Below are 14,660 nucleotides of genomic sequence, written 5' to 3' on the forward strand. Positions count from 1 at the left end.
GTTCATGGAGGCACAGTTTGTGCTTCTAGGATGTCAGGCCTTCCCTAGCACACACTGACTGCACAGGAGTCCATTTTGAGTCTCATGTTCAAAACTGCATTTTAGTAGTTGGGTTTTAAAATTTGTTTTCTGACAGACACTCACCTCTGCCTTCTCCTTCCCTTCCACCATACAAGCTGGATTTCTTCCATCCAAGCCTTTAATAGCCCTGCTCTCCTTCCAAACAAGCCGCTTTAGATATTTTGCTGCCCAGACCCAAAACCTCAGACCTTTTTCTCCCCTTTTCATCAGCTGTTTATAAACAGGTTACCTTTGCATGTAGACAACTACCAAAGATACACACCCACCCACCCACCACTATCAACAAAAAAATCACCCTACCATCTGATAAGACAGGGAGTAAAACTAACCAAAAACATGAATATTCTCAGTTCAAGTAGAAACTGGATCATCTCCACAACTGGAAATAGACTGTGCTGCAATGAATGTTGCATCTACTGAGATATTAATTACGCTGTATTTTAAGTAACATAATTTAAACTCTAACATTGAATTTCCTAATAATTGCCTTGGAGAGATTTTGACTTCCAGTTTCTTAATTTCCTTTCCTAGTTTCATTTTTAAGAGTCAAAACAGCATATAAAATGTGTAACTGACATGCCAAGAAATTAGATGCTTCTTTGGACCAGACAAAACATCAGTGGACCAAGTTGAAGCTTTGCACACTGCTCTGAATGAGCCCCATTTCTAAAATGTGTAGTTCATTATGGAGCATTAGGAACACATACAAGCCCCAACAGAGTAAACACTTACATATGTGCTTAACTTTACCACCATGGATAACCCTACAGCTTTCAGGGGGACTATGCATAAGAGGAAAGGTTACCATGTGTATGTTTTCAGGACTGGGGCCTAAGAACAGTATTACAGATCAGATAGAGTATATTTAGACAATGTATTATTCTTAATATTTTCTCAACTTATTGTTATAATATTTTGCACCAAATTCCTTATTTATAGATTTCAGGTGCTCTACAAGAGTGCATAAACATAAGACAATAATACAAAGACAAGCATTTTAACATTATGGTATATGCGTGTTATGGATTTCACATAAATACATGACATCTACTGTTTTAAATCTCAACATCTGGGTCATTTATATTTAAAAAAAAACCCATGAAGAGGCCTTATACCTATTATAAAGTGCCTACAAGTTTTCATTTACAGATAGCTGAGACATTTTTCTGTTACCAAAGGTTTTTAAAAGCACATCACAGCTAAATGTCTTCTATTTTTTGACATCTTGTCACTTATTTACATAAACTAATTTTATACGGGTTTCTTGTGTGAATATTTATATTACAGCCAGCCTCCTGAATCTCTGGCTGAAAATTTCCCCAGACTGAAAGCCATATTGTACTGAAAAGAGGGGTCTTCTATGGGAACGCTAACAGCCCTGTAAGCCCAGTGGATGCTACAATTATTCTTCCAGTTATTTCTCCATTTACGCCAAATGCCTTTTTCCTCTTCTAATCTGCTCTATAAAGATTTCACTCATGAGGATGGATATCTAAGTCTGCACCCCACAACAACAAAAAATAAGATGTCATTTCACAAGACCTGATTCAGTTTTACCAAGGGCCAACCTCTCCTCTTCACAAAAAGAAACCCTGGATACAGTCAAAAGCAATATGCTCTATAGTGACTTGAAATTGCAAGCATCTCATTATTTACATCTCATCTAATATATTTCAGAACAATATGCCTGCCTTTGGAACATTTTCTTCTTAATTTTTTTTAATTATAATTTTGGGGCCTTTGCCTCCCTTTAAACTTCAACCTGTATTTTTAATTGTAGCTGCTCAAAAATACCACACATGCAAATAACATAGTCTTAGATGTTAAAATTTATAGATTATATATTTTAAAATAGGACCCAACTACAAATGTTCCCCAGAACATTTAACTAAATTATTTGCAACAACAAAAAATGGTAACAAACACGATAGAGGAGAATGTGCATGTCCATGACCCCTTTGAAAAATAGGCTGTTTCCCACCACAACCCTGACATTACCCTTCACAGTATTCACACCACAGATATTCACACACACCCAATCCCTTTCCTTGTTTTCCTCAAGGATTAACATCCCCTCCCAAATCACTCCCCCCTCCTCTTGTCCCACAGTATCCCCTCCTTTAAAATCCATTTCCCGATCTCTCTCCTCCACAGCATGCCTTCTAAGGTGTATTTCCCTTTTCCCATCCCCTGCTTTGCAGAGGGGAAGTTCCTCCAGACCTCCCTTCCTCCCCCCCCCCCCAACAAGCCCATTTAATTCCTCCTTCCCTAATAGTAAGTGAGATCAGTAAGTACCCACAACTCATCCCTGAATAACTGCTTCCCCCCCCTTACTTATTAGGAGGAGCCTTAGTAGGCCCTTAAGATTTACAGCTGTTTTCCCCTCCCATCTCACCATAGGCTCAGGGACCTGATCTTTCCCAGCCCCTTAACCCGTTTACCCAGAACTGTTAATCTTCCCATAGCTTCTTTCCTCCAGACGCTCAATGCCAACTGCTTACCCACTCCTTGTGTCCATTTACATAGTATCAGGAGCCAAGGAGCATCCCTACTGACCTGCCTAGACAGCTGCTTGTCCATGAGCTCTCCTTTCCCCAAGGCCTACTCCACCCCCAGCTCCAGTCCCTCATTACCCTAAGCCCTTACCTGCTTCTCCCGCTTTCCCTCCACCTAGACCACTCTTCGCACTGGCTCCCTCAATGGGCAGTGCTATAGCCTGTTTCTCCCAGGTCTCACGACACCCCCTTTTCCTCAGTGACACTGGGTGGCCCCAGAGACCTACTCCCTACACCTCCTCCTGGCCTAGGTCACCCCACCTTCCCCAGGGAGTAGCCCAGACCTTCCTCCGAGCCACTGTCTCCCTAACTCCGGAGAGGAGAGCCCAGGGGTACTGGGCCCTACAGATCTACTCCCTCCCCAGGGCGAGGGCAGTGCGGGGCCCCACCCCCACTAAGAGCAGCCGGTGCGTGGCCCCACAGACCTGCTCCCCTAGGCCCGTCTCCCCAGGGCCCCACCCCCACTAAGAGCAGCCGGTGCGTGGCCCCACAGACCTGCTCCCCTAGGCCCGTCTCCCCAGGGCCCCACCCCCACTAAGAGCAGCCGGTGCGTGGCCCCACAGACCTGCTCCCCTAGGCCCGTCTCCCCAGGGCCCCACCCCCACTAAGAGCAGCCGGTGCGCGGCCCCACAGACCTGCTCCCCCAGGGCCCGTCTCCCCAGCACCCCCCTTACCCAGGAGGAGCAGCCGGTGCGTGGCCCTATAGACCTGCTTGTCCTTCTGCAACTGCTTCTCGATTTTCTTGTTGGCCTCTCGCTGCGCCTTTTCCTCGTTGCGCTGATCCTCGGTCTTGCTGTTCCCTAAACAGCCCATCTTGGGGCGGGGGCGGCCGGGGGGACCAGGGGAAGGGGGCAGGAGGCGGCTGGGGCTGCTGGGGGGAGGGAGGGAAGGGAGGGAGACACTCTCCCAGGCTCCCTTCTTCTTCCTCCTCCTCCTCCTCCTCCCCCCCCTTTACTCGCTGCTGTGGCTGCCGCTGCCCAGAGACATGGAGAGAGCGGAGCCAGCCAAGGGGGGGCCGATGGCGATGACTTTGCTGCTGCTGCTGAGTCGGGCCTCCTCCCCAGCAGCTGCAGCTGCCGCTTTTCCTCACCCTCCCTCCCAGACCCGCTCCGATCCCCTCAATACACCTTTCCCGAGGGGGAAAAAATAGGGGATCTCCGTACCCCCGGCTGGATCACCGGTTAGTTCGGATTAAAAAAAAATCTACCCGTTTCCCCTTCCCCCACAAACAAATCCAGCTGCAGGCCCTCCCCCCGAAAAAAAAATCCTCCTTAGATCCAAGGCACAGGCTCCAGACGGATAAACCTCCCCAAATCCTGATCACAGGGAATCTAGAAGTGTCTCTTCCTTGCCTCTCCCTCCTCTCCACGGGGCTGCAGCACCCAAAGGGGTCAATCCAACCCCCAGCTCCCTGCTGGATAATGAGTCCCTTTTCCTCTCCGGGCTGTGTGGGTTTTCCTCTTCTGTTGCCGCTGCTTCTTCCTCCCTAATGGTGGTTTTTCCAGTCCAAGGCCCCCCCTTTTTTTCCTTGCTGCTGCTGCTGCTGCTTTTTCACATTAGGTTTCCAGGCTGCTGAATCCTTTGGCTTCTCCAGCAAACAGAGGGAGTGGGGGGGAAAGAAGGGGGAGGAGTGAGAGAAGTAAAAGCCTGTTTGGTCTCCCCCCCACCAAGCAAAACTATCCCCCCACTAGACGGTTTTCCCCCTAATTTAATTTTCAACTCTCTCTCGCATTTCTCCTGGGGGAGAGAGAGAGAGATATTTATTGAGATCTATAGAGAAGGGAGAGAGAGATGGGGTGGGGCAAGCAAGCTCACACACTGAACCATGGGAACTGAACCATTCACATGATACCCAAACGTCAGGAGTTGCTGACTAGAGGCGCCCTCTTCAAACCAAACACCCACGGAAGCAACGGGTCGACCCAGAGACGAGTTGCGGGGACAGGCTCGATTCTAAGTATCCTTTTAATGAGCCTTGTTTTTTTTTTTCACTTTCAGAAGTTGCTTATTTGGTGGCCTGTCTACAGAAACAGTTCAAACAAGTAGAACAGCGGGATTTTCCCTTTACAGTGTTTGATAAGTAAAACCAAGGTCCTGAGCACTCGTGATCAGTAAATCCCATGGCTGTTTTGGTATGTGAGCTTCTCTGTCAAGTTCCAACTAATCCATTTCTGCCTCCTAAAAACTTCCCCCTCGGTTTCAGGTAAAATATTTTATTATTTTTCCTCCATCATGATTTATTTATAGTGCTGCTGTGTAAACAGCTACTATCTTTTCCTAGTAAGCATATTACAGGCCTATCCTACAAACACTAAAGCATAAGGCTTTCTGCAGCTTACAGCTCACTGAAGACGTAGTGTGATTGCTTTATCCTATTTAGGACTAAATTATCTTAATTTTATTAATTAATATAATGTTTTAATGTTCTATGCCTGATCTTGCATATAATTTAGTACATGCATAACTTTAATGATTAAACAATGTACTAAAGCGTTTGCTGGATTGGAGGTATAACTATTCTGTTATGGTTTATAAACTTTATTTCATGCATATTTTAACTAAGCTGTGCACTTTATAAATAAAATAATTATTAGAGGCCAGCAAACTAAATAGTTATATTTAAACATGAATTTGTACATTTTTCTTAGTTTATGAAGTTTGTCTTTTCTAAACTACATCAGGTCCACCTGGCACTAATTTAAGCAAATAACTTTACTATGTAAGTGGTTTTATGTGAATAAAGTTACTCAAATATTTCCCACTTGACTCCCATACACTTTGATCTTGGAAGGAACTCAGGATGAAGAACCATGTCCCTGCAGGCCTGGGACCAGAGGCAGATGTGTAATTTTAAGCATGCAAATAATTCCACTGAAGTAAATGGGACTAATCACATGGTTAAAATAATATTGCTGGACTATAGAGTGGCATGGACTACATCTCTCTGCAACCTGTCTCCTGCATATATGCCTTTTACTAACTAACCATTTTTTATTTATTTTTAAAGTATTTTTAAAATACCCTACCAAAAGCAAGCAGTAACATTAAAGCATAAACAAGTGACCTACACTTGCAGTTGAAAAACAAAGGTTACTAGTGTTTCTTCTTGTAAAATACTAGCTCCCCAGCATTTATCGAAAGGGGATTTGTTTCTTTTCACTGCAGGTGGAAGAAGGCTGCACATAGCCTCACTGACTTCATCAGAGAGGCATAGGTATGTTTTTGCAGAGCAGCTTACAAGGTCAATACCAAAGAGTTATTTTGGGGGGGAAAAAAAAACTTGTTGCTGTAGCCCTGATCCTGCAAACACTTGCGCATCTTATTAACTTTACAATTTCAAGTGCAGGAAGTTAATTCTATAAGGGTTAGCAGGACTTTGGGCCATTTGGTAAAAAACCCTAAATTTGTGTTCCTTCTGTTGACTTTGTATCCGCAAAAACTAGTCACGAAGTTATGCTAATACTGTTAGGCAGGTTGATACAGAAGCAAAGATATTTGGCATGATGTTCTGGCATTCCATAAGCTGAAGTTGTCAAACAAAAATGGCTGTGTTGCGATCAACTCCATTCAAAACACCAGAGAAAAATAAAAGAGCAGGGACTGTCTAATGAAAGGGGAAAATGTGTTAAGCATTTAAAAATAATAAAGCACAAAATGAAAATATAGATAAGATTACCTGATAGCATCTATGCCAGACTGATTTTTTTTTTTTTTTACCTGGGTGTCTACCTTATTTATCACTGTATTCTCTCTGTGATTAGTGAAAATATCTGTCCTTCATTTCAGGTAAATTCATTTATCCTCATTTGGAAAATTAAATTCTGCACAGCAAAAAAAAAAAAAAAAAATCAGTGTAAATCATCCAGTTAAAATCCTGGCAACCACCTTCAGGAGCATAGTTACACTATGCAGGTAAGCATCCAGGAAGTCATCTTTATGTATTAGACTGCACTATGCTGTTGCTCTTACTTGCAGAAAGGTGGATCTGAAAGTAATCATAGGACAGGAACAGAATACCTACCCAGCCTCAAAGTACTCACAAATATGTACACAACTATGATAGTAATTGGAGATAGAGACAGAAAAAGTCTAAACAAATTCCCTGGATAGGAAGTGTGGTATAACATTCAGTGATAAGTGAGTCATTGCTGTGAAAGTGTTTGCATTTGTACATAATGGCACTGATCACTTTTCTAAACACAAAATGTGAATTACCTGTGTACTGAAATTATCACAATGGTATGTATTTCTGGAGCTGCTGCGTGACAAAAGCATTGTGAAGGTCCTCTTATGACCTTGTGAAGGAATTATGGCCCTGATCCTGCAAATGCTTATGTGATGGAGACTTAGAAACATGTTGCTTCGCAGAAATAGGATACTGATGACAGTAAAAGGTGGATAGTACCAGGTAAAAGGGACAAAGTCAACTTCAGTCGAATGAAGATTTACAAATGGGTATTATAGCTTTAAAAGACCAAAAGAAAAACATTGTTCTTGAAACTGCTTAATAAACTTATTGTTTTCTGTTTTCTTAACTAATTGGTTTTAAGATGACAGTGTCTCCATTAACAGTTTTTCATGTGAACAGACACTTGGGAAATGTCTTTTTTTTTTTTTTTTTTTTTAAATCGAATGGACAGAGCTTTCTGGGTCCAATTCTGATCTCACCTCAGTTAAACTCCCTTGAGTTTTATTAGAGTAACTTTTATTAGAGTTACTGTTTACTTTCACTAGGTGTTGATGAGATTAGACTCAGTCCCTCTGTTTTCAAATACAAATGTTAGGCCTCATTCTGGATGGAGCTATATGCCCTCATTTCCCATTAAACACAATTTAAATTTGATAGGAGTTGAGGGATTAAGAGGAGATAAAGATTGGTGACCAGGGAAGGAGGAAGAATGAAGGGATGTAAAAAATATATATAAATATATTGACTGTGTAACCAATACACATTCTATTTATTACACGGTTAACCTGTGGGCCTTATGAGGCTGGAGCAGTCCGCAGCTTGCAGTGCACTGTGAGTGAGGGTAGCTCCAGCCGGCCTGGGCGCTGGTTTACTGGTTACTAGTAAGCACCACCTGATTAAAACTGATGCTTACTGGTTAACAGGTTACCCATTTACATCCCTAGAAGAATGGTGTTGACATAATTATCCTTTGTTCCTGACGTTGTGGTAGAGGTAATCATTTGCCACAAGCCACTCATCCAAAGGATATACACTTCTGAGGACATTCTGTGCCAAAAATTTAAAAATTCTGCACACAATATTCTAAAAATCTGTAAGTTTTATTTATCAATAAATAAAGATGGAGGCTCCAGGAAGGAAATGGGGAGTGCAGGCCATGGCTGCATGAAGATGGGAGATCACCATGCAGTCCCACTCCTGTGCACCCAGGACACAGATTCAGCAGTGAGGTTGCACCCTACCCTGGCACAGAAAAAGGCCTGGGCCTGCCCCAGTAACATGCTGGGACTTTGCCACTCTGTACCAGGTATGGGGCAAATAGGCTCAACAAAGCAAAATCCAAGGGGCTCAGTATGGGAGGGGATCCAGGTGTGTGGTGAGAGGATTCTGTGTGGAAGAATCTGGATACAAGCCGCTAAATGCGGGGAGGGTCTATATATGGGGAAATTTGCTTGCTGGGATGTTCCAAGTGCAGGGGCAATGGGGATTCTGCAGGGGCTTCCAGGTAGACATGGTTGGGGCCCTTCCAGATATGGAAGGGTCTGGGTGATGGGAAGTGGGGCTTGTCAGCATGGTAGTTTGAATGCAGGCAGTTTAGTGGTGGCTGGTCTGGGTGCAAGGGTCTCTAGATGCAGGGGATGAGGCTCAGGAAGCAGGGAAGAATGCCTCAGCCACTGTTAGGAGAGGACAGGACTTCCTCTTTCCCTACAATCTCCAATCCAGCCAGGCCTGGCAGCTGATTCTGGCTTGGGAAAGAAGTCACTGGCTGGGGTGTCTCCAGTCCCCTAGTGATTTACCTCTCCACTGGCTGCTCCAAGTGCCTGAACGATGTACCTGCACCGCTAGGGAATGATGCATGACTGCTCTTACAGCTTCCCTGTCAGAAAGTAATTTTTCTGCAGAGAGGCAAAGAACTCTGTGGGGAACATCAATTCTGCACATACGCAGTGGTACAGAATTCCTTCAGGAGTAGATATAGTGCTCAGATGACAACAGTTTTGTGTATATTTAAAATAAATTGCTCTTACGTTTGTCACATTTTAGACTCTCTGATTCAGGTTTGACTCAGCCTTAAAACAAGTAAACTCTAAACTTCATAGCTGTGTCTAGACTGGCCAGTTTTTCCGGAAAATCAGCTGCTTTTCCAGAAAAACTTACCAGCTGTCTACACTGGCTGCTTGAATTTCTGCAAAAGCACTGACTTCCTACTGTAAGAAATCAGTGCTTCTTGTGGAAATACTATGCTGCTCCCGTTCGGGCAAAAGTCCCTTTTGCGCAAAACTTTTGCGCAAAAGGGCCAGTGTAGACAGCTCAGATTTATTTTCCGCAAAAAAGCCCCGATCGCGAAAATGGCGGAAAAGCGCGTCTAGATTGGCACGGACGCTTTTCCGCAAAAAGTCCCCCTATTAAACATATAACATAGCATCCATCAAGGCAAGGCCTAAATCCAGTTTCCTTTGTATAAAAGAAAAGATGAGGATGCCTTATATCTGCTCCTCTCTTGGGCAGTGTTGTTTTTAGGGCTATAAGATTTTCTAGAGGATTTACAATAGCGGGGGATGGAGAGTAATTCATTCATACAGTTCTATTTAATGGGAGCCCAACAAGTTCCATTGGTCCCAAGCACCTAGCATGATTAGGCCCTTGAGCAGAAATGAGAGTTTTCCTTGGGAGAGTTCCATGGTTACTCAGTGCACTATGCAGCTGCCCGATAGGTTCATGATCCTGATGTTCCAGTGGTTTTAAGAGAATTCCCCTTTGTAAAAATAGGGAGCATTTCTGAAACCAGTAGAATCTTTCAACCATATGACCCTTTTTTAAGGGCACTCACTATACTTGCGTGTTTGTGCACACACTCGGGTGTTGAGTAGAGATGTTTTCTCTCTTCTGCAAAACTGGCTTTTTTATTTAGCATGATAAATACAAAAAGCATAAAAGACCTATGCTCTTGGGTTAGGGATTCAGTAATGCAGGATCAGACCTACAATTCTCAACATGTTTAATCCCCAGTCAAGTTGTCCTTCTTGCCAGTTTGATGTGATGATTAATTAAGGATATGATTTAGACTCATGTCCATCTTTTATTTGCCTTGTTTAGTACTGTCACTGCCTGATCAAATCCTAGAAGGAGGTCTCTTAACACCACAATTGCCGCTGGCAGTAAATCAAGACTACTACATACAAGATGCAGCCATCTTTCATCAGCCCTCATCATGCAAAATTCTTTGAGCTTGAAATTAACAAAATCTTTGAAAAGAGAGTTTAAAAGTTTCCTGCTTGCCCTTTGGCATAGTAAACAAAGGACCCTAGAGTAACCTCAAGCCAATTTATAGGGAACAAATACATTTGAGGCTAGCAATAATCTGATAAGGAAAAGCAAAGCAACCTGGACACAGAGCTAGCAGCCTATGCACTTTTTTTTCCTTCCAGTCCTCAGCAAAAAAACAAAAAACAAATAAAAAAACACCAGCACCACCAGGTCAACAATCATTCATAGGTAAATCAGGTCAAAATTAAATTATCACCAGTGACACCCGGATAGATCAAGAAACTATAATCAAGTAGTACTACGGTATGTCCTATTCAATAGGAAACCATCTGTGTGTTTGAGTGTAATAAAATGTGCAATGTCACTAATAAATAAGTAGATGTGCCAACAGTATTTTCCCCAAAGAACTTAAACCCCTTTATGAATACACCAAAACAAACAGAGCTAGTAGAAAATGTTTCCCTCTCCCATAGAACAGAAGAATTTTCCATACAAAAATTCTAAACCTGAAGTTAACAAAAAAAATCCCCAAACCTACTTATTGAAATGACCACAATTATTTTTCAAGGCCTACCCTCCTCCTACCACTTCTCAGCTTCTCTTTAGCTAAATGAAAACAGATTTTAAGGAATTCAGGATTATGATAATAAAAGCACAAAATTATAGCCTTCCCTCTGCTAGTTTCACCCATCTTCTTTGAGCGTCTCGTTTTTATTATTTATTTATTTGCCAACCATTCAGGCATTCAGCATTGAACTTTGTAAAATGTTTCTTATGAAACTGCAACATTAAGTTACATCCCAGTGCTCCATATAGCACATATGGAATGTTGCTTACAAAGCCTGGAATGTTCCCCTCCACAGGAGTAGTTTGTTTCACTCAATGTTCACCCCATGGGCCATCTTCCACCACACTTTCTTCACCAAATGAGGCCATTTCTGGCCTGCAGATACTCACTTTGATTTTTATCATTGCACTGCACTTAAGTGTTTCTGCAGTGCTTCAGAGGTGGGTAAATGGTGCTAGTGTTACTGTAGCATCCCCTTGATGAAGTGGTTTCCATCATATACAGGGTTTACAGTTTTGTTCAATGGCTCTCAACCCCCACTGTACAAACTGTTCCAATGCCATGATCTGAGAGGCAGATTATGACTCTGAGTTACAATTTTCAATAGCAGTCTGTTCTTTAGGCAGTGCACAGTTTAGCCCTAAATAATATTATTGTTAATTACTGACCTAGAATTCTCATTTTATGGTGTGTAACAGGAAGGGGTATACGAGGATTTCTAAATAGCTTTTTTAGATGCATACATGTTTTAGTGTGACACGGCTAGAATACTCTCAATACCAACACCCATTATAAAAGGAGACCTGCAAAGGAAACAGAATTCCATTTTTGCTGTGTTTCTTAGCACAGAAGACCTGAAAGAGTTATCCAAAAAATATATTTGTCCTGCATTGTTATTTTTACATTAAAAACTGAGGCCCCCCATCACATAGCTGTATTCATACAGCACCCAAATGCAGATCTAGAGCTTCAGTTCTTATCTGTGCTGATTTTTTTTTCCTGGAAGACACTGAATAACCGGAGAATTGACAGGACTATAATTTCAGAGGTGCCATGCAATGAAACCATTAAGTCAATGGAGAGGCACTGCGGTCTAGTGAACAAAGCACTGAATTGATATTCAAGATAGCTAGGATCCTGACCTAGCTCTGCCTCTGATCTGCTGTGCAGCCTTGAACAAGTCACTTTCTCTCCCTGTGGCTCTCTTTCCCCTCCCATCCTATGCCAAGTTTGTCTAATTAGATTAAAAGCACTTCAAGGCAGGGCCCATTTCTTATGGCTATTTACAGTACCCAGCTAAATGGAGTCTCCATCTTAGCTGAACTCTTTAGGTACTACTGTAAAATAAATAAATACAATAAATAAGTAATGATAATGGTGAGAACAGGAAGTGATCTTTATTAGAGCAGAACATTGTTTTGTTTTAATTAATACCTGTTTAGCTCAAATATCTGCTCAAATAATTGGGAGAACAATGGCTTTGTTAATGTTTTAAGACCCTGGTTTTTCAGGGATGTTTCGAGAAAACTCCCAGATCCCATCTGAGCTCCCAGCAATTCCACACATTTTATATACTTAAGATAACAAAGAAGCAGACTTTTCTTTTTGGAAACATACACACATACATACTTTTCAAGCCTTCTTTATCCCCCATCAGGAAACAAACAGGGCAGAAACGCAGTGACTTGTTCTTTTACATGTCACCTGTTTGCTTTATGCTCTTTGGTATTGTAATGGAGAATTTGTTTTTCCATTGCTCCCTGCACGCGCTCTTGTCTCAGTAAGAATAGGCTATCCACTTGTGAAGCAGTCAACTTGTTCTAGCTTAGGCTCTCTCACATAAACATTGAACAAGTTTCACAGCTGAGAGCCCAGTCCTGAGAGGTGCTGGGCATAATCTGCCAGTATGGTCTACAAGAGGAGTGGAAGATGCTCTGCACCTGACCGCATTTAGCCCTTAGTTACTAGGCCTCCTGCATGTGCCACAAATGAATGCTGTAGTACTGTCTGTGTACAGCAGTCTGTCCTCTTCCGTCTATGGAGGGGGGAAGTATCACTTTCTTTGTGTTAGTAAAGAGCCATTGGCAGAAATGCATCCCTCCCTGCACTAATGTAGAGGAATAAGGATTTGTGTAGGAAATAATGCAAAGGTGAGGAGTCAGATAGAATTCACATCCCAACACCTCCACAAATGGTTTGGAGAAAAATCTCCCAGGTTTCTAATAAACCAGAACAGTGACTGCTACCCCTCTTTGTGTCTTCTGTATGGTTTTGGAGTAAATAGATTCAAGAAAGTGTAGGTGCAGAACGTACTCCTGCAACCTCCACCCCTATGACTCCTTTTGCTGCAATCCACTTGAAACAGGGTTGAGTCCCCTCTGGCATATAGAAGAGGGGCAATCCCATGCTCCATGAAGAGTTCTCACTTGGTTGCATTTCACACAGGGGCAGCAGGTTTGCAGAAATTTTCATGATGATTAGTCCCTTCACCCCTCCTTCCAGGGCTGGCCTTGGGGCAGGGTGAATTGGGCCCATGCCCAGGGTACCATAGCCAGAGGGTGGGGGGCAACTCAGCAAAGATGTTGCTGGGCAAAGGGGGTGCAAGGTACTAGGAAGAAGGGAGGGTGGCGGGGCATGCTAGAAGCATAGGGCTGGGATTAGGGGCACAAGTGGGAGGTAAGTACAGGGGTTGGGATGAAGGGGGCACTGTGCAGAGGTTAGGGAAAAGGGGGGCACAATACAGGGGCTAGTGGTAAAGACAGCATAGGATAGAGGTGCAGAGATTGGGGAGCCCATGGATGCCAGGGGAAATGGGTGGTGCTATTCCCACAAGGGTCAGGGCACCAAAACACAAGTTTGCTCAGGGTGCCATTTTTCTTAAGGCTGGCCCTGCCTCCCTAAATCAAACTCCCTCCCTCCCAGGACTCCAAAGCAGGAGCAACACACGGTGACCCCTTGCCATCCAGAGGCCACAGGGTTGCACATGCTGGCAGCCTCACAAAGTGAGCAGGCAAGATGCCACTCTAGCCCCACTGTGCTGCCAGTGGTGGCAGCAGAGACCTCTCCTCTTCCCCCGACCCTTTTAAATTGCCAAGGGCAGCAGGAGGACTGGGGGATGCACAAGAGTGGGGAGCACGCAGGGGCAGTAGGTGAGGCTGGTGAGGAGAGACCCCAAAGTTTGGTGGAACAGCACTCAAGGTCAGCAATATTCCTGGTGACCGGGCACCACTGGCCCACATAACTCACCACTTATAATTTCATACACTGGGCACTAATTACATGCCACACATTTGTCTTGCAATATTTTACCTGTGAACTGATGTAATGAGTATTACAGAGGACAACACCAGTACTATGCAAATGGTCAGTGAGGAAGGCCTCTCCTAAGGATGCTTCCAGAAGAAGATTTCAGCAGCCACATTATTTGCTTTGTTTTAAATTATTTCAGTCTTGAGAGTATATCTGTAGCAAAGCAGCACTGGGTGCATGTGCTGAGCATGCATACCACGGCCTGCTGTGAGACACACAAGAAAGGATAGATTTGATTGATTTTGTTATTTGAAATATCTTGTAGCTGCAGCAAGAATCCTAGCCAGCAAGGTGAAATACAACCAATCGTTTAGAAGACATTTTGAGACCTAATGTTGCTGCCTTGCCTCTTTAGGATTCAGCCTTAACTTTGTATTTCTAGTTCCCTGCCCTGTTTGGCCTAGTTCCTGCTTGGGCATGTGTGTTGTTGTTATTATTAGAGTTGGGCAAATGCCACACAGTGTTTTCCATGAATATACACTTGAATGAAAAGTGTGTTCATCTCCCCTGAATATTTTAGTGAGCGAGTTTATAGACAGTCTCTTCAAAGACATCCTTTCCCCTCAAATAGTGTCTCTGATCCTTTGGTCATGTGCCCAGCCTAAGGAAGTCCAGCTCGTCCCTCCCCCAGCCAGGGATTCTGTGGGTGGGTTGTTGGGAGACAGTCAAAGCTGATGGTCTTAGATTGCTC

At 43.4% G+C, this 14,660-nt stretch overlaps 1 protein-coding gene across 4 annotated transcripts in view; it reads right to left on the minus strand.

Moving 5' to 3' along the window:
* Nucleotides 1-14,660, minus strand: part of GNAS (GNAS complex locus) — a 270,305-nt gene that overhangs the window by 158,168 nt on the left and 97,477 nt on the right. Inside the window, exon 1 of one of the 4 annotated variants that reach the window (XM_075901131.1) lies at nucleotides 3,311-4,453. The exons of 2 other annotated variants lie outside the window; for them this stretch is intronic. In XM_075901131.1, the coding sequence (XP_075757246.1) occupies nucleotides 3,311-3,449 (139 nt within the window). In that variant the 5' untranslated portion in view covers nucleotides 3,450-4,453. Of the gene's footprint in view, nucleotides 1-3,310; nucleotides 4,454-14,660 lie in introns of those variants that run through there. One more of the 4 variants, XM_075901132.1, reaches the window with a different exon arrangement.

The sequence above is a fragment of the Pelodiscus sinensis genome, chromosome 18, assembly GCF_049634645.1.
Source record: "Pelodiscus sinensis isolate JC-2024 chromosome 18, ASM4963464v1, whole genome shotgun sequence".
NCBI classification, from domain to species: Eukaryota; Metazoa; Chordata; order Testudines; family Trionychidae; genus Pelodiscus; species Pelodiscus sinensis.